This window comes from Nycticebus coucang, chromosome 12 (genome assembly GCF_027406575.1).
Source record: "Nycticebus coucang isolate mNycCou1 chromosome 12, mNycCou1.pri, whole genome shotgun sequence".
NCBI classification, from domain to species: domain Eukaryota; kingdom Metazoa; phylum Chordata; class Mammalia; order Primates; family Lorisidae; genus Nycticebus; species Nycticebus coucang.
In genome coordinates this window covers 27,985,529-28,009,597 of record NC_069791.1, presented here as the reverse complement: position 1 = coordinate 28,009,597, position 24,069 = coordinate 27,985,529, and the positions used below count along the sequence as shown (strand labels likewise).

The following is a 24,069-nucleotide window of genomic DNA, read 5'->3' as shown; positions in this document are numbered from 1 at the left end:
CCACTGTACCAGACTCACCTCTTAATGCCTGGCTGAGGCCCATGCTCATGCTAACCCTTAATCCTCAACTCGGCACCCACTGCTCCTCTCTTTTCCCCAATCCCCACATCCCCAGGCCACCAGGGAGGAAGGGTCCTGCTGTGTGGGAAAGGAGGCTGGCAGGACAGGTAAGGGACAAAAGCTTCTAATCCTGAAGAGTTTGGAGACCAGGTGCCCTCAGCCCTTGGAATGTGCAGAAAGGGGGAAGGATAGGGGAGAGTCTCAAACTATCTCCATCCCCACTCTCACCCTCAATAGAACAAGGCTTGTCTATGACCAGGTAAAAAACTGTTGGCTGATGCATAAGACACCAAACTGTCTTTTTAAAAATTAGTTTAGGGATATCCATGTTCAAAATTCTAGATCATATGAAAACTGAATATATTTAAGCCAGGGACAATCTAGAATGGGTGAAACCATTCATTCCTGTTATTCTACAGTAACATGGCAGATAAGGAAAACATACAATTTGGGGAATTCGAGAAAAATTTTTGCAAATGGGGTCCTTCTAGCCCACCATCACCTGGAATACTACCCTGTCCCTATTTCCAGTAGTAGACAGATATTCAGGGACAGTTAATAGAAGGCTGCTTCCACCTTTATACTGACATTCTTGCAAAGATTTTTGGAATATATAAGAATTTTTGGACAGGACCCAGTGAAAAAACATATCCTATCAAATAGCTAATGAATCAGTTAGTTTCACAATCTGATTTGTTGAATTAATATGTTTAATTCACATTAAACATTTACCCTGTTGCTGTAGTTTTAAGGCCTTTTAAAGCAACTTACATAGATTCCTCACATTTCGATAAATTTTCTTGAAGTAGCTCAAATTATTTTATGTTTCTTTAGAATATTCTGTGATGCAAAGACAGCTATTATCACCTCCACTTATAAACAGGGAAACTTAAATTACTTGCTTTACATTGCAGACAGATTTAATAGCCTAGGTTTGAATTCCGGGTTCCACCCTGGAAGGATTATCAAAGCATGATAGTTTTTTACACAAAGACTAAAACCAATTGTTTTCTTTCTTTTAGAATCTTCACCTGGACAATTCCAAACACTCTTGTAAATATTAATTCTTTACATTTGCCAACATAAGTTCTTTTGGGGAAGCTGCTTCTTCAATTTTCAGGTGAATGAACTGAGACTAATGTTTCTCAAAATAACTAAACAGCTGGAAACAGGGAAGTAAATGAGATTTTTTTTTTTTTTTTTATCATAGCGTCTCCTCCTACGGAATACGCATACAAGACTTCTGACATTCAACCTGCAGTTTGGCACAATCTCGTTCAATGGCCAATCTCAAACGACAAATAGTGCAGATTGATTTGCTTAGGTGGTCATGAGTTTGAGATCAGTATGGTGGATTAAATGTGAATTAATGAGCTGTGTTCTAAGATTTTAAAGAAATGTTAGACTGGGTGGAATAAAAAAATGTAAATATTAATCAGGATGGAATAAAATCTCACTAAAGCAAGTCATTATTTTCTGTTCAGTGAGAGAATAACATGTCTGTTGAACATACAAAATAACTTGGCCGTGTCCTTTCCAGAAAGTAGAAGAAATCGAACACAAACGTATTATACATACAGGTGCACCTTGCTATAAATAAATCTAACATGAAAATCCAGATTTTTTTACACTGACAATTAAGGTGTGACTCTACTTCAAAGAATTTGTTTACTTCAATTATCAAGCTGTTAATTAAGGGGGCAGGTGTCTTCCCTAAATGGAAGAAATCCGTACACCTGCTGTGACGCTTTCAGTATTCCACTATTTCGTGTGTGTCTGGACAGATGACTTAGATGCCTGTTTCCTGTAATTCCAGCTACTTATAAAATTTCTGAGAAAGAGGCTCGCACGTAAATACTTTACCCAGAAATCATGCATTTAAATACTTTAAAAATGGTAAAGTGGTTTTCGGACAGGCCATCCCCAAATATGGCACGTTGGCATTTGAGGGAACAGAAGTGGGAAGTTCACCTGCCTCTTCCTCCTTTCTCCCCTGAAGCAGACAATATAAAAATCAAGCTGACTTTCTCCTGAATTAGGTCACCAAGCTCTCATTCCAGAGGGGTCCTCCCTTTACCTGGAGGAATGGAATGTCACACAGGGAAGAATCTGAACGAACAGGCCTTGCTAAGTTCCCCCAGTTTATTACAATTAGATCCTGCCCCTCTTTGTCCAATCATTCTTCTGCATGTCTGTCCAAAAGCTATGCAGCTTTCTTTGGTTTTTGGGTCTTCATGACTGAAGGCTCCCATGTCATGTAAAACTTACATTAAATACATTTTGTGTACTTTTTCTCTTGCTAATCTGTCTTTAGTTATAGGGGCCTCAGCCATAAACCTAGCAACCTATAGCCAAATGCATCTTTTATACAAAAGCAATATGGAAAAATGAGATACGGTTTTTAAATAGAACTCGGTTTTATCATATTTTTTAATTGAGTCAGTCTGTCCTAGACAGAGGGATAAACTAGTGTGCATGCTTTAGTTTACACTGTGTTGTAGCTCAGAGTTTTTTTCTTATATTAAGTTTACCACTGGTGTTGGATTTGACTCTTTCTGTTTTTGACTGACCCAGCCACTGAAGATCATGATGACATTACTGTGAGTTGTCCAGCTATTCATTTCCCTTGCACAGTGCATAATGTGCTTTTGATGATTCTTAAAGAAGGTGATGATTTACTAGGGAACATTTCAAATTAATAATGATTCAGGCAACATTATCTAAACCTTTTCTCCTGAGAACACCATGGACATTTTATGGGAAATAAAATAGGTAGTTGCAGAGCAACTTTAAACTCCACCCTTCTCAACTAACAGGCAATTCGTGGGGGTAGGGGTAACTATAGGGTGATTAGTTTTGAAGGCATAAGGATCGTGAATTACTCAGAAGATTGCAGAGATGTAGATCTCACAGAATAATGTAATTTTTTCTCTTTGCTGGTCTGAATGTTCATTTGAATGATATAATCCCCAAGAATCTGATAGGAGAAAAATATCTTTGTTTTTGGTCATCTATGCTAATATTGACAAAATAATAGATTATTGTTAGGGTTAAAAACACTGTTGATCTCCATAATCACAGTTTTGTGAACAGCTTTATTACCTAATTGGTTAAATTTAACACATTTTATGAAATGAAATCGACAATCCTCTGTTGTGGCTCCATTAACTAGATCTGATCATAAAAATTCAATTACAGCTTCCCTTATGGAAGCAGGTGCTAGAGAACTACTAAACAAACAAAACCATTATATGGTCTGCTTCAGGAAAGTATCTTTTAATTTTCTAGAACTCTCTGAGATTGGTTTAAAGAGTGACTTGGTTGCTGGGCAAGGTGGCACATGCCTCAAGGGAGGTGGATTGCTTGAGCTCAGGAGTTTGAGACCAGCCTGAGCAAGGGTGAGACTCCAGTCTCTACTAAAAATAAGAAAACTGAGGCAAGAGGATCACTTGAGCCCAGGAGTTAAGGTTGCCTGTGCGCTATGATGATGCCATGGTACTCTACCCAGGACAAAAGAGTAAGACTTTGTCACCAAAGAAAGGTGATTGGGGCTGGGCCCAATGGCTTACACCTGTAATCCTATCACGTGGGAGGCCAAAGTGGGTGGATTACCTAAACTCATGGGTTTGAGACCAGAGCATGGGCAAGAGTGAGACCAAATGGAACTTTGCCCTGGAAGTGAAAACAATGTAAGCTAAATATTGTTCCTTACATTAATTTGAATAAAGTTAAAAAAAAAAAAAGAAAAAGAAAAGGAGCAAGACTCCGTCTCAAAAAACTGCCAGGTGTTGTGGTGGGCACCTGCTACTTGGGAGGCTGAAGCAAGAGAATTGCTTGAGCCCAAGAGTTTGAGGTTGCTGTGAGCTGTGATGTTGCAGCACTCTAACAAGAGCAACAAAATGAGACTTTGTCTCAAAAAGGAAAAGAGAAAAAAGAAGATTTGGTTCACAGCACACTCTAAAGGAAGTATTTTGGGAAATGAAGGTATGTGAAGAGGTTCCCAGAAAAATAGGTGTGAATACAGGTAGGAATCAGCAGGTTTTGATTTAAATACGACATTGAATACTGCTAACAACCACAAGCAATAGTCCTTACAGTGTGGAGTTAGGATGGAAAGAGAGCCTAAACGTCTAAAAGCTTATCTTCCTGTATTTAGTCTTTCTACAGCAATCTCTAAGTAGGAATGGCTCATATTCTCTGCAAATCTTAACATTTAACTGCTTTCCATTAAAGTTGGGGGACTGTTACTTCGGACAAGGCATCTTGAAAATTATTAGGAGAGGCCAGGTGCAGTGGCTCACACCTGTAATCCTAGCACTGTGGGAGGGCAATGCAGGTGGATTGCTTGAACTCAGGAATTTGAGACCAGCCTGAGCAAGGATGAGACCCCATCTCTACTAAAAATTGAAAAACCACCGAGGCATGGTGGCAGGTGCCTGTAGTACCAGCTAGTCCCAGGAACTTGGGAGGCTGAGGCAAGAGTATTGCATTTAAGCCCCAGAGTTTAAGGTCATTGTGAGCTATGACCTCATGACACTCTACCCAGGGTAACAAAGTAGGACTGTCCCTCCTCCCAAAAAAAGAAAGGTATTAAGAGGTATTTTTATAGCAACTCATATCTGAATGGCTCCTTAAACTCACTAACAAAGTAGGAGCTTAAAAGAAAGTGTGAATCTGTGGCAAGATTTATCAAGGTCCACACACCTATTAGTATTCCTGAGTTGGTGTTTTGCATGTGCTGGTATATAATACAGTATTCATTTACCTGTAGTTACAATTTTTGTTTTTTTTCCTTATTTTTAACATTTATTGAGGTTCTATGCTAAGATCTTTCTTTTTTCTTTTTTTCTCCATACCCATCTCTCCTCCCCCCCATTCCCAACCTGGAATTGATTTGAGTTTTTCTGTTATGTGGGCATGCATTAGATTGTCTACTGGCTTCATATTAGTTGAGTACATTGAACACTTGCTTCTCCATTCTTGTGATGTTTTACTAAGAGTGTGTTTCACCTCCATCCAGGTTAATACAAAAGATGTAAAGTCTCCATCTTTTTTAGTGGCTGAATAATATTCCATGGTATACATATACCACAGCTTGTTAATCCATTCCTGGGTTGGAAGGCATTTAGGTTGTTTCTACATTTTGGCGATTGTAAATTGAGTTGCAATGAACAATCTAGTGAAAATGTCCTCATGATAAAATGATTTATTCTTCTGAGTAGATGCCTAGTAATGGGATTGCAGGATTAAATGGGAGGTCTAGTTTGAGTTCCTTGAGGATTCTCCATATTTCCTTCCAAAGAGGTTGTATTAGTTTGCTGTCTCATGTAGTTATATACTTCTAAAAATACTTTAAAATAATACTTCTTTGATCTTCTATTCTTTACTTTCCAAGAAAAAAAACGACCAGATATTTATAAAAACCCCAATTCCATATCTTGCATACAGCCCAGGTAAGCATTTGATTAAGCTGAAAAATGAATGGTCTATTGGTTTAGAAAACTATGGTGGAGAATTGTTTTAAAGCAGATCAAAGTCTAATAATGTTTTATATTATTGAAAATTCAACCAAAAATATTTGCAGTGCTGTACTTGGAGATGAGTTAACACAGCTGACATAATCAACTGTGAGAAACAACTCAATGTTGAGGTATGTGCTAGAAAGTACTAGCTCTGAGTTTTTACAAAGTTGAATATGCCAGGGACAGGCCAGTTCCCCTTGAAGAGTGGGGTACACACTACATATGCCAGTGTGTGGCTGACTAGTCAGTGGCTGCTATCACGCATGCCATATACCAGCCACTGGAAGTCCTTACCTTTCAGGAGTTCCCTATGCAGTTTGAGAACTATCCTCTAGATATACCAGTTTATGGTGAGAGAACCAGGCCAACGGCATTTTACATTTTGTCAGCCATGTTGTTCAAAACTGATGAGTCACGGTGAGTTCGGGTTTTCCACCTTGAGTCATCGGCCTCCAATCAGAAACTGCCTTCTGGAGTGGGCCATGTGGCAGGACCAGTGGCAGCCAATCCAGAAGCAGTCCCTTTGTTTAAATTGTATACGCCCACTTTACTGTGCTACACTATAAAATACCCCTGTTACAGAGCTCAGGGCTCCTGGCTTGGATCCGTTGTAGGGGAGTCCCTGGGAGCCCAAGCTTGAGCTTCCAATAAAACGGCTCTTTGCATTGGCATCGGCTCCCTGGTGGTCTTTGGGGACTTCGTGATCTGGGCATAACAATGGCATTTTGGGAGCAATCCTCAAAATACTGTTCTAGATAACCACAAAAATACATATTAAAAGACCCTTTCATTGCCATAATTTGTTTGAGGTGTCAGAATTTATGATTATAAACTGGTAATTTAGCATCTTGGTAAAGCATTAAATAGACATATCCTATAAATGTCTAAATCTATTAATTCCTGTCTCTTTGCTCTGGGATTCCTGATAATTCATTTGCTGAGACATCTCATAATGATTACTTATAAGACTTTGGAACTGCAATGACAAACATCACGTTACACTCAAAAGGAGTAAAAAAAAAAAATTTACAAAACTCACAAATTATCTTTTGCTTTAAAAAACTCACACTAGGGCTCAGCGCCTGTGGCTCAAGCAGCTAAGGTGCCAGCCACATACACCTGAGCTGGCAGGTTCAAATCCAGCCTAGGCCTGCCAAACAACAATGACAGCTACAACCAAAAAATAGCCAGCGTTGTGGTGGGCGCCTGTAGTCCCAGCTACTTGGGAGGCTGAAGCAGGAAAATCGCTTGAGCCCAGGAGTTGGAGGTTGCTGTGAGCTGTGATGCCATGGCACTCTACCCAGGGGACAGCTTGAGGCTCTGTCTCAAAAAAAAAACAAAAAACCAACTCACACCAGGTTTTCTTTCTTTGTAATGACTCCCAAGCAATTACATTCCTCCAGTGGCAGGGTGGGGATCCTGCAGCCTCAAGGCCACATGTGGCCCTCTGGATCCCCAAGCGTGGCCCCTGGAGCAAATACAAACTTCACAGAACAAATTCTTTTTTGTTACAGAACAATTTTTTTTTTTTTTTAATTAAAAGGATTTGTTCTGTAAAATTTGGATTCAGTCAAAAGACTCAAAGACTCAGAAAGCCACATGGTCCCAACCTCTTATCTGCCCAGGTTAAAGGCTAATCACTCCCCAACTGATTCAAACTAAGGTCCTTACTTTATTTTTATTTTATTTATTTATTTTTTCAGACAGCGTTTCCACTCTGTTGCCCAGGTTACAGTGCCACAGTGTCAGCCTAGCTCACAGCAACTTCAAACTCTTGGGACCCTCCGACCTCAGCCTCCCGAGCTAGAGTAGCTAGGACTACAGGTGCCAGCCACAACGCTTGGCTAGTTTTTCTATTTTTAGTAGAGACAGGGTCTTACTCTTGCTCAGGCTGGTCTCTAACTCCTGAGCTCAAGGGATCCTCCCACCTCAGCCTCCTGGAATTACAGGCGTGAGCCACTGCACCTGGCCCTGGCCCTATTTTAAACCCACCAAATATATTTTCACAAAACCCTGCACTTTTCATATTTCTCTCATGCTGAAACATCTTCCCTGACTCAAATTACCAAATTCTTTAACTTGCATTTATAAGATCTCCCTCTAAAATATGAGACAGAAGAGAAGGGTGAGGGAAGGCTACCTATAAGGGGACAGAGTGAACTGCATTTTGAGGGGCACGTAAGAGTTAACAGGCTAAGGAGCAGAGTAGGGTGGGAGAGGGGCAGGAGGACTAAGCAAGATAAATTGCCAGTGTGTGTTTGGCCAGGAGCAGGGGAATCTGTGATAGGGATGAAGTTTGAGAAGCTGCAGGCCTCGGATAGTGCAGGACTTGGAATGCCATGTTGAATGAGGGTTTTACTCCCATAGATAACATCAAGAAACTGAAGAAATTTTAATCGGGAAATGATGCAATCAGATTTTACAAAGTTCATTCTCTAGTAGCTATGTAGAGAACAGGCTGGAGTGGGGCCAGATCAAAGCAGGAGGTTTTTACCTCTTTGACAGAAAGACTCGTATCTTACCTTACCACTTCTAGCACAGGCCAGCATCAGCCCTTGACAAGTTAATTGCTGATTAGTCAGAATGCTTGTACATTTGAAATATCTCAGTTACACAAATTCTGTTTGCACTGAATCTTTCAGGCAGACATCTCTGTGGCTTACCAGAGTGTAGCCAAAATGTGAGGATGACAGTTACATACATGCTTTTACCTTGCAGTGGATAGAAGGTGCTCAAATATTTTGTATTGTTCCTCTTTCTTTCTGGGTATATGAAGAGGAAGAAAAGTTGCTTCCCTAAAAATATAGCAAGCTTTAGGGTGGTGCCTGTGGCTCAAAGGGGTAGGGGACCGGCCCCAGCCCTGGGCAAAAACTGCAAAAAAAAAAAAAAATATATATATATATGTACACACACACACACACACACACATATATATATATATACATAGGCAAGCCTTCTAAGTTATTAGAGAAGCTCAATGTGTTCATTTGGACAAGGTTGCTTTTATATTTGGATAATATATGTTTACTATCATTCTTTTATCTGTATGGCTTATACATTTATCTGTAGTATGTTGGTGGTCCATAATAAGTTCATATTATTTCTCAAGGAGAGTTCTCATGTATTTTTGTCCTTTGATGAAAAAAGGTAATCAAGAACTAATAATCTTTAATGTGATCCTCCCTGCCCCCAGCCCATGAATTTGTTAGTGAGAGTTAAGATTCAGGGGAAATAATCCGTGGAGCTTCTAATGAGCAACATTTTCTTCTGGAAATCCAGGAATTGCAGAACTTTGATTATGAACATGTTGGCTAACTAATACTGTTAAGCCTAAAGCACATTATTCCACAAATAGTATAAATATGTGGACTCTTTTAATGGTAATGGTAGGCTGTGTTTTCAAATGCTCAAGATACTTTTTTCCAAGTGTATATTTTTACCTAGGCCTGCATATTGAGTTCCCAAATTTGTCTTTAAGTACTTTATTGCAAGAACATTACAGCTGTTTTTATGTCCCATTATCTAATCATCATTAATGGCATTAAATAGAAGATACACAATAGTTTTTTTTTTTTTTTTTTTGCAGTTTTTGGCCAGGGCTGGTTTGAACCCACCACCTCCGGCATATGGGGCTGGCACCCTACTCCTTTGAGCCACAGGTGACATCCTATACAATAGATTTTTAATATTTCAATTACATAAGAACTTTTTTTGAAGAAATAAAGTATTTCTCTAGTAAATCAGAGGAGCAAGGGGGCTTACTCTAACAGAAAGATTAAGTTTTCTTTTAATTTACTCTCTTTCCACTTGTTACCTGCTTTCCCAGGAGGAATATGGTATTCATCTTCATACATTTGTACACATGTACAAAATAGCTAGAGTCTAACATTTGTCTCAGGATTGTATAATTTAAAATTCTTGAATATCATCTGAAATGGAACCAAATAATTTTATATTCACGGTAGGACATATAAATCAATTCAGATTTATAAATGCCAGAGGTTGTAGCAACATACTTTATTTCATTACTATCATTCATAGGTTGCCAATAATATGCCTGCTCTTGCCGCTCCCAGTGGCTCAGCCTGTAATCCTTGCACTCTGGGAGGCCAAGGTGGGTGGATTACTTGAGCTCAAGAGTTTGAGACCAGCCTGAGCAAGAACAAGACCCTGTCTCTAAAAATTAGCTGGGCTGGGCATTGTGGCAGGTGCCTGTAGTCCCAGTTACTGGGGAGGCTAAGGCAAGAGGATCGCTTGAGCCCAACAGTTTGAGGTTGCTGTGAGCTGTGATGCCATGACACTCTACCGACTTAAAAAAAAAAAAAAAGTCGGGCGGCACCTGTGGCTCAAGGAGTAGGGCGCCGGTCCCATATGCCGGAGGTGGCGGGTTCAAACCTAGCCCTGGCCAAAAACAAACAAACAAACAAAAAAAAAAAGTCTGTTCTTTCAGAAAAATAAAAACTTTTAATAACCTTTATTGATCAAATCAGAAATTCAATTGTATTGTAAAATCAATGTTAAATTTATGTGAAGATAAAATAATGTAAGTATGTATACTCTTATTTTAGTAAATGAGAAACATTTTAAAACCAGTATCTAAATGACACTTTACCTGTAGTCCCAGCTGCTCAGGAGGCTGAGGCAAGAGAATTGCTTAAGCCCAAGAGTTAGAGGTTGCTGTGAGCTGTGACGCCACAGCACCTACCTGAGGGCGGTACAGTGAGACTCTGTCTCTACAAAAAAATAAAAAAATGAAAAAAAAAAAATAAATGACACTTTAGGACAGTGATTTTCAATCACTGTGCTGTTAGAGGATCTTAGTTGTACTGTAATATTTTTAAAAGATCATTAATTAAATTATTTTTGAAAGAAGTTCAAAGCACAGTAAGTATATTCTCTTTTTTACTCTTTTTTTTTTTTTTTTTCAGTTTTTAGCCAGGGCCGAGTTTGAACCCACCACCTCCGGGATATGGGGCCAGTGCCCTACTCCTTGAGCCACAGGCGCCACCCCCCCTTTTTTTAATCAACATAATTTAAGTGTGCCACGGAAGTTTAACTATAGGTTCCAGTGTGCTATGAGATAAAAAAAATTAATAGCTGGGTGTTGTGGCAGGCGCCTGTAGTCCCAGCTACTCGGGAGGCTGAGGCAAGAGAATCGCCTAAGCCCCAGAGCTGTGAGCTGTGGCACCATGGCACTCTACCAAGGGTGACAAAGCAAGACTCTGTCTCTAAAAAAAAATTGAAAAACACTGCTTTAGAAGAATGAGTCAATCTGAATAATAAATACCTAAATCTAATTCAAGTGAGCCACCCTCTGTTCCCGGGATAGTGGAACTAACAGCACAGGGCACAGATAACATTAACAGTCATTCATTCATTTTGAGATGGAGTCCCCCTCTGTCACCCTGGGTAAAGTGCAGTGGTATCGTCATAGCTCACAGCAACCTCAAATTCCTGGGGTCAAGCAATCCTCCTGCCTCAGCTTCCTGAGTAGCTGGGAATACAGGTGCCTGCCACAGCACCCAGCTGATTTTTCTATTTTTAGTACAGATGGGGTCTCACTCCGGCAGTCTTGGATTCCTTGGTCTCCCTGAGTGCTAGAATTATAGGTACCAACCAACAAGCCCATCCCTTTAACAATCTTTTAAAAAATATGAGTGCACAGCCTTATTTTCCTTAAGGTAATTTCCTGCATCTTATCTGTGACACAGAACAATATACTTTTATAATCAAACTGTTACTCTGCAGCTTTGTGGTTTCTTACAGTTCCATTCATTCTGAAGCATCCTTACCACACCCTCACTCAAAACTTCACCCATAAAGATGTGGGTTGGGACACAACTACAACAGGGTCTATACCTAACAAATGCAAATATTGTACCCTAATTCTTTGTATCCTCAAATTAACCTAAAATAAAAAAAATTTAAAACTTAAAGAAAAAAAGGTATGTTCTCACTATTTATAGGGATGTGAAGTTACTTTTGTAAGCATTTTCTTATCATTCTATTTTATTTGACAAATTATAATCAGAAGTATTTTTTTTTTTTTGAGGCAGAGCCCCAAGCTATCACCCTGCGTAGAGTGCTGTAGTGTCACAGCTCACAGCAACCTCCAACTCCTGGGCTTTAAGCGATTCTCTTGCCTCAGCCTCCCAAGCAGCTGGGACTACAGGTGCCCACCACATGCCCAGCTATTTTTTGGTTGTAGTTGTCATTGTTTGGCAGGCCTGGGCTGGATTTGAACCCGCCAAGCTCTGGTGTATGTGGCTGGCGCCTTAGCCGTGTGAGCTACAGGTGCCAACCCAGAAGTATTTCTTAAAAAAAAAACAAAAACAAAAAAACTTTTTTTTTTTTTCCACTTACTACACTCATCTTGCTAAACATTGAACAAAAACTGGCCCATAGGCTATGTTAGGCAACCAAGCAGGTACAGTAGATCGCATGGTGCTACTGACAGCTTATAGTCAGAACACCAAGGCCATAACCCACCATCTGTTTTTCTCCCTTTTCTGATCCTTCTTATTTTTAAAAAAATTTCAAATTAATATGAGGGTACAAACTTTTAGAACACATTGTTTTCAATTCTAAGGTAAAGTTCAAGTTGTAGTTGAGCCCTTCACCCAGGGGGCGTGTTGAAAACCCCCATATAGTGCACATTAGGTGAGATCCGGCCAATCGCCCTTCCTCCAGCCACTTGCCCTAATCCTTCCTACTTTCTGAATAACTAGCCATCTTCCTCCCAGAATTGCTTCATTCCAAGGAATTCCTTCCTGGCAAACAAATAATTCATACTGAATTTAAACAATGTCTAACTTTCAATTTTTACTCTTTTTACAGTAGCAACTATTAACTGCCTGAGTGGTTAAGGAGCCAACAATGAAAGATTATTCCAAGGCAAGAAAATGAACAGGAAACGGAGTCCTGGCTCTGTGTGGGCCATGTGGTCTTTATTGGGTGCACGTGGGGTGAAATTGGAAAGGAATTCCACACGTGGGCTATGGCAGATGAGGATTTAAAGGGTCAGGGGTTGGCACATTATTTCCTGGGTGGGACATGCGCTGGATTCTACCTGGGCAGGTCAGTACCTTCCGCCCCGTCATCGCCTTTTCTTGCTACCCTGACCCTATTTTCAGTCCTGTCTTCAGAATTTACTCTGATCACAGACATTCAAAGCAGCTTTACCAGAGAAATCATCTAGATAAATAGTACGCCCCAAGTTTTAAGGTGGATTTCCAAAGAAGTTATCAACTGCATTAGGAGATTGGTCACTACATTTTTTAAGTAGCATTTTTAAGTAGGACATATGACTTTTTTCCTACTTTGGCACCCAAGAGAAATTGTGCAAAAAGTAGTACTTATTTTCAAGACAAGCATAATAAATAGGATATAGACGATTTTTCTTTTGCAATTTTTTTTTTTTTTTTTGTAGAGACAGAGTCTCACTTTATGGCCCTCGGTAGAGTGCCGTGGCCTCACACAACTCACAGCAACCTCCAACTCCTGGGCTTAAGCTATTCTCTTGCCTCAGCTCCCGAGTAGCTGGGACTACAGGCGCCCGCCACAACGCCCTGCTATTTTTTGGTTGCAGTTTGGCCGGGGCCGGGTTTGAACCCGCCACCCTCGGGATATGGGGCCAGCGCCCTACGGACTGAGCCACAGGCACCGCCCTTCTTTTGCAATTTTTAAATGTTTTCTCTATAACTTTTAGAAAAGGATTTTAAATGTTAGCAACAATATAGACTTATGAAAATGCTATTATGAACCTCTGCCCTCTACACAGGGTTACACCAACTTTAAAATGTTTGACACAGTTTAAAATAACACCAAAAGTCACTGAATGATTTATAATAAAAACTACCCATCCATATTAAGATATTAGAAAGAAGTCAAAGAGTTAACAACTCTTTCTAGGTATTTATCAACAAAATAGCCACATTTATCTCATCTCTGTTCTCAGCAGATTATCTGCAGCCTCAAACTTCCAGGCTTGTCAACAATTCCGAATTCTCCAAGGGCTCTGCAGCTAATGGCAGTTAACATCAGGGTCTTTTCTTCCTGAAATTTTTCATGTTGATAAGGATTCTTTCCAGACCAGCCCTGTCTCAATAATTATTTGTCTATTTCAACTTTAGAGACAGGGTAGTAATATGGAAATAATAAAAATAATACAGCCATCCGGAACCCTCAGACCTATTCAAAGAAGTTTAATTAAACGACTTACAACGAACCACCCCTGGTAATTGTTCCATGGCATGCTAATGTTAAATTCCTTTGAAGCCGATTTCCTTTTTGAGTCTCAGAAAGCTGAGGCTTTAAAGTAAGTAGGTGTTGTTTGCTGCCTTATCTCTCTGCTTGATTCGCACTTCTGTGTAGGCTGCAAAGTGTATTTCAGCTTGCAGGGAAGCTGCAGTTGTAATCAAAATATTTCAAAGGCTTTGTTCCTTGGTTGGAAGAGCCACTCAAGTAGTTGCCCTAAGCATTATTGCAGAAGCACCGAGATAGTCCCCTTTGTTCTACCATATCAACTCTGTGAACTATGAAATATTCAATCCATTCCCTCTTAGTATGCTCTTTTCTCCAATCACCTCCCTAAGTCCAAACCTACTGAATTTTTGAGATCTAAAGAGCCCATTTCTCCATGAAGCTTTTCAACATTTCCTCAGCTTGGAGTTACTTTTACTTCTAAACTCCACAATGTGTTACCTGTCCTTTTGGGTCACTTACTACTTTTTATTTGGTAATGTATTTTTCTACTTCCTTTTTCAGACTTTGAATTTCTTGCTTTAAAGCAAGCAGAGTCAGCGTGTTTAATTCAGCACCTCCATGAAGAGCATACTCATTTGAGGGCTGCTGAATTCACCAAGTAGTTAACACACCTATGTTGCAGAAAAGACAGATCAAGTGTGGGGTTGAGACGATACTTTCCACAAATGTTGACAGGACCATACATCGTAGGTGAAATGGATTCTCATGTCTACCTAATTATTTTAAGGGTAGAATGAAACGCAAACACAAGAAGATTCTGGAACAGGGGCAGGGACATAATAAATGCTTAGCAACACTCCTTTTACTTTTGTGCACAGCGCCATTCCTCCCATTTATTGATGTCTGGTTGCTCTTCCTGGCTGGCCATTCCCAAAGGATAAAAGAGAATATCTAACTTGCATCCAGTGTGTCCCCCAAGCAGAGGAAGCTTGATTGGTTTTAAATCTGTGGTGCACAGAATGAATAGGGGCATTGATTCTGCTGGTCTTTTCCCCAATGTACTGAGGCTATTCTGTGTTGTCTAGACCTCCCCACACTCTCACAACATCCTCAATTTTATTTAGAGAAAAACGGGGACAGGCCACAGAGATGCTCAGGGTCTAATAAGTCCCACTTTTATTAATAATCAAAAAACTTAAGGATAAAACGGATAAGGGGTTTATAAGTTCAGGTTTGGGAGACTGTAAACTCTGTGTGAATGTAAGTGTTACTTAACTGCTTACTTTCCTTTTCTGTAAAATGGGGATTAAAATACCTGGCTTACGGTGGTGCCTGTGGCTCTGTGAGCAGGGCGCCAGCTCCATATACCAACCCGGCCCGGCCAACTGCAACAACAACAAAAAAATACCTGGGCGTTGTGGCGGGTCCCTGTAGTCTCAGCTACTTGGGAGGCTGAGGCAAGAGAATTGCCTAAGCCCAAAAGCTGGAGGTTGCTGTGAGCTGTGACGCCACGGCACTCTACCCAGGGGGACAAGATGAGACTGTCTCTTAAAAAAAATAAAATACCTAGCTTATAAGGTGTTTTTTAAATATATAAATAATATGATAAACGCAAACCACCTTGCCTGGTTTTTGGCACACAACAAATACTTGGTTACATTAGCTATAATCACTGAACATCATCTCTTTACATTTCAGGTGTATAAACACTGAATGTCTGATATTTCAGGTTTTTGGGTTTTTTTTTTTTTGAGACATACTCTAAGTCCCCCTCCGTAGGTAGAGTGCCCTGCGTCACACAGCTCACAGCAACCTTAAACTCTTGGGCTTAAGTGATTCTCTTGCCTCAGCCTGCCAAGTAGCTGGGACCATAGGCACCCGCCACAAAGCCAGGTATTTTTTTGTTGTTGTTGCCGTTGTTTTTTTTTTTTTAGCAGGCCTAGGCTGGGTTTGAAACCACCAGCCCTGGTGTATGTGGCTGGTGCCCTAACCACTGAGTAACAGCTGCCAAGTCTAGGATTTTTTTTTTTTTTTTTTGTAGAGACAGAGTCTCACTTTATGGCCTTCGGTAGAGTGCCATGGCATCACACAGCTCACAGCAACCTCCAACTCCTGGGCTTAAGCGATTCTCTTGCCTCAGCCTCCAGAGTAGCTGGGACTACAGGAGCCCACCACAACGCCCGGCTATTTTTTTTTTTGGGTGCAGTTCAGCCGGGGCAGGGTTTGAACCCGCCACCCTCGGTATATGGGGCCGGCGCCTTACCGACTGAGCCACAGGCGCCGCCCTAGATTATTTTTTATTTTTTATTTTTTAAACACAAATTAAAAACAGTGCAGCCTCCTAGGCTCTGCTGTTCTAAATCTGTGGTCAGGCCTGTTAGCATTTTTCTATTTTCCTAATGGGTTCTACATTCAACATTGCCCAAGTTACTTCCCACAAAAACATTTTGATATTGCAGGAAACAAAACCGGGATCTCAATTTAATTGTTCAGTTTCTTTCCACTTCTTTTTTGCTATAATGAGCCTATAGTTCTTTTGTAATGGAAACACACAAATAACTAAAACAAAAGTGATCACCCACGTTTAGCAGGGGAGAAAAGGATACATCTCTAATTTTTACATCCCGTTTGCCACCATCTTCCCCTTCCACCTCCCTTATCACTCGCTACTATAATGTACATGCGTGTGTATGTGTGTGTTTACATCTCTTTCACCTCAAAGTTTAATTTTTTAGACACACCAGCCTCGGACCCACGCCTGCATTGCAAAGCCAGCACTCAAGAGCCTGGAGCAGCTAAGGCGGCAGGACTCTGGCCAGCCCCGCCAAAGTTCCTTGCTCTTCCTCCTCCTCGATCGGCCGGCGGTTGTGCCCTGCACCAAAGCCCCCTACCCATTTGTTCACTTCCTAGATCCACCACACGCCCAGTACACTGCCTGGGTGGAGTGCTCCGAAGTAGCTGGGAGAAGCAGCCTAATTTCAGTTTACAGGTTGCAGAAGCGCCAGTCCTTTCAGTTTTCTTTTTCAAAGTATTTATGGAAGTCAGAGACTCTTTAAAAATGTAACATAAGCTATGGGCGCTTTCTCCCAGGAAAATGATCATGAACCCCCAAATTCTGCAAGGAATCCTAAAGTGTTTATTGCTCTCTGGACCCCCCAGATTAAGTCCCCTGTACCCGCAAGGGATGGGGGCGGGCATGGACAGAGTAAGCAAAGAGAGGGGCGAAATTTTGGACTAAGTTCTTTAACACGGATAATATGTGTATTTAATATGTAGGGATACGAGTCTGACAAAGCTGAGTAAGACGTTATGGAGACTCTTTCCCCCAAATAGGCTGGTCCGAGTTGTAGAGGAGCGACGGGTCATACAAAGGGACCGCGAGCAACAGGTGGGCACAACCCCAGGTCCCGCACGCCCGGAACACAGCCAAACAGCCGGTCGGGCGACGAGGCAGAAGGAGGGGGGAGAAGGGGCCGGGGCAGGGTCGGCGGCGAGGCGAGAGGCGGGGCTCCACTCACCGTTGCCCACGAAGCTCCGGCCTTTCCGGGCCAGGGTTTGCTGCACCTGCTCCTGGATCCGCAGGCTCTTGACTGCCTGGCTGCCGCGGCCGCTGCTCCCCGTCAGCTTCAGCTTGGCCTCGGAGGGCAAAGCCAGGCTGGAGGTGTCCAGTTGTCCCAGGATCTGCTGGCCCAGGACGGTCCGGATGTAGCCGCACTCGGCTGGGGAGCCGGGGGCTGCCATGGGGCCGGAGGGGACGACGGAGCGCTAGCCTACCGCAGGACCCGAGCGCTAAGCCGCCACAGAGCTGGGGGCGTCGGAGGGAGCCCCGCCCCGGCCCCGCCCCGGCCCCGCCCCCTCGCCGGAGAGAGGCCGAGGCCTCGGGGAGCGGGGCCTCCGGAGCCGCGAGCCCAGCCTCCCCCGGGCGGGGGCGCGGCTCCGGCCGGGCACGCGCACTCTGGCCCGGGGAGCGGGGGTGGGGCCCTCCGCACGCGCCGACACCTGGCGAGCTGGGCCCGCCCACCGGGAGGTGGGGACAGGTGTGCGGTCCGCCCCGGGTCGCACACTTAGTTAGAGTCATCTGGGATTCTGCTTGGCTTGGCCGACCCCGGCTCTGGGTTTCTCGCTGTGCCTCTGCCCAGCTCTCGGAAAGGATGTGATATCCGCCCGGTGGGGGAGGGGCTGCCCTCCAGGCAGGTGCGCCCAGGCGTCACTTCTGATCTTGGACTGAGTTTGCCTCCGGGATCCCCGAGTGAGTAGTATATCTGGTTAGTCAGGCTCTGTCGGAGTGTTGGAATCGTATCGCATAGTTTTCCTGGACTTGAGGATGAGAAAGGTCAGGCAGAAAGGGCAGCCAGGGAGGCAGTGTGCCAGGAAGATGACATGTGTGAAATAAAACACTTTTAAAAAGAGCTTTTTTCTTTGTATAACTTCAGGCCCGTGTACTTTCGCACAGCTGCAGTCCCAGAAACATATGTTCTTCCTCATTGAGAGCTTCTGTTTTCTCTTGCAGATACACAAACTGTACCCAGTACAGGCTTGCTCACCCACTCCTCTCTTACGAACACACCCACACAGAGAAACCCCAGTAAGAAGCTGTGAAGAAGCGGCTGGCTTTTAATAGGTGATACTTTTCTTTTTTTTTTTTTGTAGAGACAGAGTCTCACTTTATGGCCCTCGGTAGAGTGCTGTGGCCTCACACAGCTCACAGCAACCTCCAACTCCTGGGCTTAAGCGATTCTCTTGCCTCAGCCTCCCGAGTAGCTGGGACTACAGGTGCCCGCCACAACGCCCGGCTATTTTTTGGTTGTAGTTTGGCCGGGGCTGGGTTTGAACCCGTCACCCTCGGTATATGGGCCCGGCGCCTTACCGACTGAGCCACAGGCGCCGCCCAATACTTTTTTTTTTTTTTTAGTAGTCCTGCTAACGTTGATTAAGTCCTCTTTATGACAAACTCTTTGTAAGCGACCTATGAAAGAGGCCTCTGACTTTCAGTGGAATCGTCCACAACTTGTATTTATCATGCTATTAATTATATTTAACTCGTAGTTGACTACTGAGAACCTGAGAGCTCAGCTCAACAGAAAGAATCCTTCACCTTAAAGTTTACAATCTAAGCCACTAGTCCTGATTTTGCTCTTTGAACTTCAAAGGCTGAAGGAAAAACATCTGTTCTTGGTATTAAGTAAGATAATCTTCCCTTTCATGGCTTGGGTTTGTATGTTCACTTTCCCTCAGATCACTGAATTGCAGCAAAATCCTACTTATTCATAGGTCTGAAGAACACGAATTCCCTTTTCCTCATTTTCCTACCAATACCCTTCAGCTCTTACAGACACACTTAATGTGCAGGTATTTGGCCTCCCTTTTTACATGAGCATCCAGGGGATGGAGAGGAAATTAAAGGATTAAAAGCCTGAACAACAGAGTGGTGACCTTTCTGCCACCCTGTTTCAGTAGCCATATGGCTAAGGATGTCTAGAATGTAGTGTTTGAGTGGGAGCCATATGGATATAGGTTCCTAGAATCAATTCCTCCCGCTCTAGCAGGACCAGTCTTGAGATAAATTACACCTTGTGTAAAGCTCAATTATGTAGCCAGATGGAAACAACTAACTGTGATGCTGAGATTTAATTTAAAAGAGAGAGGTGAACTGAAGGTGAAGTGATCATAGAGATTTCCATTGACAAACTCTGATCCTGGTCCCTCCTTCCTCTCTCTCCATCCCTTGTCAGGACCTCTTCTGGCAGATTGAGAGTCCGCTTCTTTGAAAGACAATTTCAGTACTTACCCCTACAGAGTCAGCTGGGGCAACCCTTGATTTTTTGTGCTTGGAGAGCCATGACTTAAAGTTCAGCTCTGCCTCCATCTAGATCGCTCCACCAGGGTAATGGAGAGCTATGTTCCTCATTTATTTATTTTAATGGGCCAAACTTTAAATATTTTTTTCCTCTTGAATTAATTATTTTGAAATGTGATGTCATAATTGATTATCCTATTGGGTAGGTACCAATAATTGGGCACATAAAAATCTTGTTATTGGATAGTTGTGTGGTTTTGTAAGAGCAAGGTGATTACAAGCACAGCTTGTAAGTAAGATCTTGAGTAAGATCTGGGTGCAAACCTTAGCTTGCCCCTTGTAAGTACTGTGGCCGTAAGCAAATTTCTTTATATTTTTATAATAATACCTCTTTATATTCTCTTATCTGTGAAATGGGAGCAATTAAAGTATCTATGGGATAGGGTTGTTGTTGTTGAGATTAAGCGATGAGTAGTACATAAGAAATATTTAGGCTGGCACAGTGGCTCATGCCTGTAAGCCTAGCACTCTGGGAGGTTGAGGCAAGTGGATTGGCCGAACTCAGGAGTTTCAGACCAGCCTGAGCAAAGGGAGAGCCAGTCTCTACTTAAAAAAACAAACAAAAAAAAAAACATACAGCAAAACTAGCAGGCATTGTGGCCAGTGTCTGTAGTCTGTAATTCCAGCTACTCAGGAGGCTGAGGCAAAAGCAAGAGGATCACTTGAGCCTAAGAGTTTGAGGTTGCTGTGAGCTATGATGCCACGGCACTCTACCCAGGGTAGCTCAGTGAGACTCTGTCTCAAAAAAAAAAGCAGCTTCCCCCAGAGATCTACTTTTGGACCCCTTCACTGCCTTCAAGTCTCTGCTCATATATTAACTTATTTAAATGAGAATTTTTTTATATATTCACAGTCACTCCCTCTGTCCCTTCTCTTCTTAATTCATCTCCATAGCACTTATCCTCATCAAACATACTTTATATTTTACTTATTTTTGATTGTTTCCCTGTTGGAATGTAAATGTCATAAAGGTAGGGATTTGGGACAGTGCCTGTGGCTCACTGGGTAGAGCGCTGGCCCCGTCTCTCAGGGTGGCGGGTTCAAACCCAGCCCTGGCCAAACTGCAACAACAACAACAACAACAACAACAAATAGCTGGCCATTGTGGCTGGCACCTGTAGTCCCAGCTACTTGGGAGGCTGAGGCAAGAGAATTGCCTAAGCCCAGGAGTTGGAGGTTGCTGTGAGTGAGGTGTGACACCATGGCACTCTACGAAGGGTAATAAAGTGAGACTGTCCCTTTAAAAAAAAGGGGGGGGGATTTTGTTTTGTTCATTGTTATTCTGCAAGACCTGGAAGAGGTAGACAGTAGGTATATATATTGAATGAATGAATCATGCATGAAAGCACTTAGAGCATTACCTGGCATATAATGAGTGCTCAACTACTATTAGTAATACTAATAATTAGGGTTTCAAACTCTTTCGATAACTTATCTTTTTTTAATTTCAGAATATTACAAGAGTACACATTTTGCTTTTCTATATTTTAAGTCAAAATTATAAGTGTGCCCTTCACCCAAAAAGTGTGTGAGGTAAAGTGGTGTGAATATACCTACCCCCCCACCTATCTGAATTCCACTGAGTTTTGCTTCCATATGTGATAACTTATCTTTTAAAAAGTCACATAGATATTATGTATTCTAGGTAATTTACTAATTAGCTGTGTGATATATCTTATAAATTAAAACAAACCTTGATAAAGTTCTTCATTTTGGAATACTCACAGAATTTAATAAGACAGTAGAACAATCTCTTTGAAAGTAAGATAAATACATAAGCTCCTTAGAAGGATCCTTTGGGGGGTGAGACTCCTATTGTAAAAGTTAATTACAAGGTGAGGAGGTATGAAGACTCTGGCCTTGTGCCCCCAACGTGGTCTACATAGGCTTACATTCCCCAAGAGAGGGCAGGTCCTGTCATGTTACTCTCATTTCTCGGGAAAGCCACCTACCTAACTTCCTAAACTGTGGGTAAGTCCTGAGGTAACAGTTAAAGGTGGCTTCTAGCCAATAAATTGAAGCCTGGGAATAAAATGCTATAAATCTTTTAGTGGTATTTGGCTGTTCTGTGATCTGCTACCTTTTAGTATTTAGATTCAGTTTTAAAAACATGTCCATTTCATTTTTCATTGACGAACAGAATCTGATAAAAAAAAAAGGCAAAACCACAGGAATGTTGAAGTAAAATGTAAATAACTGATAACCAAATTATGAGGCTACAGTTCCTTTTGCTGTGAACCTATAGTAAGAATTCATAAATTCTTGTGTTTTAAACTTGCATTTTTTTTTTTTTTTGAGACAGTCTCACTATGTCACCTTCTGTAGAGTGCTGTGGCATCACAGCACACAGCAACCTCCAACTCTTGGGCTTAAGTAATTCTCTTGCCTCAGCCTCCCGAGTAGCTGGGACTATAGGTGCCTGCCACAATGCCTGGCTATTTTTGTTGTTGTTGTTGTTGTTGCAGTTGTCACTGTTGTTTTTAGCAGGCCTGGGCCAGGCTCAAACCTGCCACCTTGGTGTATGTGGCTAGCACCCTACTCGCTGAACTATGGTCCCCGAGCCTAAACTTGCATTTTTATTTGATTTATGTACTATATTGCCTTCAAGCACTAATGATTTATTTTCAAATCTAACATTAAGTCTTCCTTAGAATAATCTTTATTTAATCATCTATAAATTCCTATGTGAGAGAGTCTAATATGCAAAAAAATTCAGGATGTGAGTAAGAGACTAAATATAGTTTAAATGTTAGAGCAGAGATAATATTTTAATGGAGAATATTGAAGAACGTTAATGACACTAGAACTCTGATTCATATTAAAAAAAACTAGCATCTTCATAAATGTCAACTCACATGAAATATCTTCTATTACTATTTCTAGGCTATTAATATCTATTGCTTTTAAAAAATATTTACCAAATGAGTGTAAGGAACCTGGCAGAAAATCTGAAAATCTGAAATAAATCTCCGAATTTATTTGCTCTTTTAGCAAATAGATGTGTTGCCAAGGCAATCAGCAGTTTTATTATGAGGCATGTCTGATGGAACTGGATCAGGGCTAGAAAGGGAAGCTATGAGCACGTAGGTGCTGAAAACCATGGACAGGGACTTTCAGCAGCAGTGAGGGTGAAGGAATTTGTCTCTAATCCAGAAGTTTGTTTTGCATGCAATTTTAGACATATTCTAAGTGTGTGAAACCGATTTAAAAAATCTTCCAGATGGGGCCGTGCCTGTGGCTCAGTGAATAGGGCGCCGGCCCCATATGCCGAGGGTGGCGGGTTCAAACCCAGCCCCAGCCAAACTGCAACAAAAAATAAAATAGCCGGGCGTTGTGGCGGGTGCCTGTAGTCCCAGCTGCTTGGGAGGCTGAGGCAAGAGAATCGTGTAAGCCCAAGAGTTAGAGGTTGCTGTGAGCCGTGTGACGCCACGGCACTCTACCCGAGGGCAGTACAGTGAGACTCTGTCTCTACCAAAAAAAAAAAAAAATCCTCCAGATGTAGGATGAGAGGTGGAAATCAGGTGGGCAACTCTGAAGGCTGGCAAAGAGCAATTTGCTCACCATTGTGGGGAACACTTCAAAACACTCCCTTCAATCATAACTCACACTCACGGGCATGTGTGAGCACGGTGTGTTAGTTGAAATGATTATTTGCTGGATGGATGGCCAGAGCTGACACACTAATGGTTGTCAGATCTTTCACCTCATGTTTGAGTCTTCACATACATTCTTGGCTTTCTTACAGATGGTGGTCCACGCTTGTCTCTGCCAAAGAACTGAGCACGGAGGTAGCTAGCAGGTGCTCAGTAAATAGTGGATTGAGTGTAACCTCTCACCTACAGGGATTTCAATTAATTAATTTGCCTGAGTTCATCCAGGTGCAGCCAAGCAAAAGAAATGATCCTGGAGGAAGAGGCCTGGCTTGTAACAAAATACCAGAATGGGGGGCAAGACATGATTGCAAGAGGGACTTTACCTAACAATTGCAATCAGTGTAACTGGCTTATTGTACCCTCAATGAATCCCCAACAATAAAAAAAAAACAAAACTGGAAAAGCCCTGAACAAAACAGGATGAGCAGGGCACCCTAGGTCTTCTGATGGTTATATTTCCCTATAGTTTAACAGAGTGGCCATGGCCAGGCACGGTGTCTCACACCTGTAATCCCAGCACTCTGGGAGGCCAAGGCAGGTGGATTGCCTGAACTCACAGTTTTGAGACCAGCCTGAGACAGAGCGAGACCCCATCTCTAAAAAAATTGCTGGGCGTTGTGGCAGGTTCCTATAGTCCCAACTACTTGGGAGGCTGAGGCAAGAGAATAGCTTGAGCCCAAGAGTTTGAGGTTGCTGTGAGCTATGATGCCACAGCATTCTACCCAGGCAATAAAGTGAGACTGTCTCAAAAAACAAACAAACAAAAAGAATG

At 42.1% G+C, this 24,069-nt stretch overlaps 1 protein-coding gene and 1 long non-coding RNA gene across 3 annotated transcripts in view; one reads left to right on the top strand and one right to left on the bottom strand.

Moving 5' to 3' along the window:
* Positions 1-17,706, bottom strand: part of PKP2 (plakophilin 2) — a 118,075-nt gene extending 100,369 nt beyond the window's left edge. For both annotated transcript variants that reach the window (XR_008373380.1, XM_053556933.1), the window contains exon 1: positions 17,306-17,706. Coding sequence is in view for 1 of the 2 variants with exons in the window: in XM_053556933.1 (XP_053412908.1) it covers positions 17,306-17,528 (223 nt within the window). In the remaining variant the exon portion in view is untranslated. The remainder of the gene's footprint in view (positions 1-17,305) is intronic.
* Positions 17,707-17,882: 176 nt separating this feature from the next.
* LOC128562229 (uncharacterized) lies at positions 17,883-23,577 on the top strand. The gene is made up of 3 exons (XR_008373381.1): positions 17,883-18,036; positions 18,298-18,408; positions 23,390-23,577. It is a non-coding gene; the product is annotated as an uncharacterized LOC128562229 (long non-coding RNA).
* The last annotated feature ends 492 nt before the right edge of the window (positions 23,578-24,069 follow it).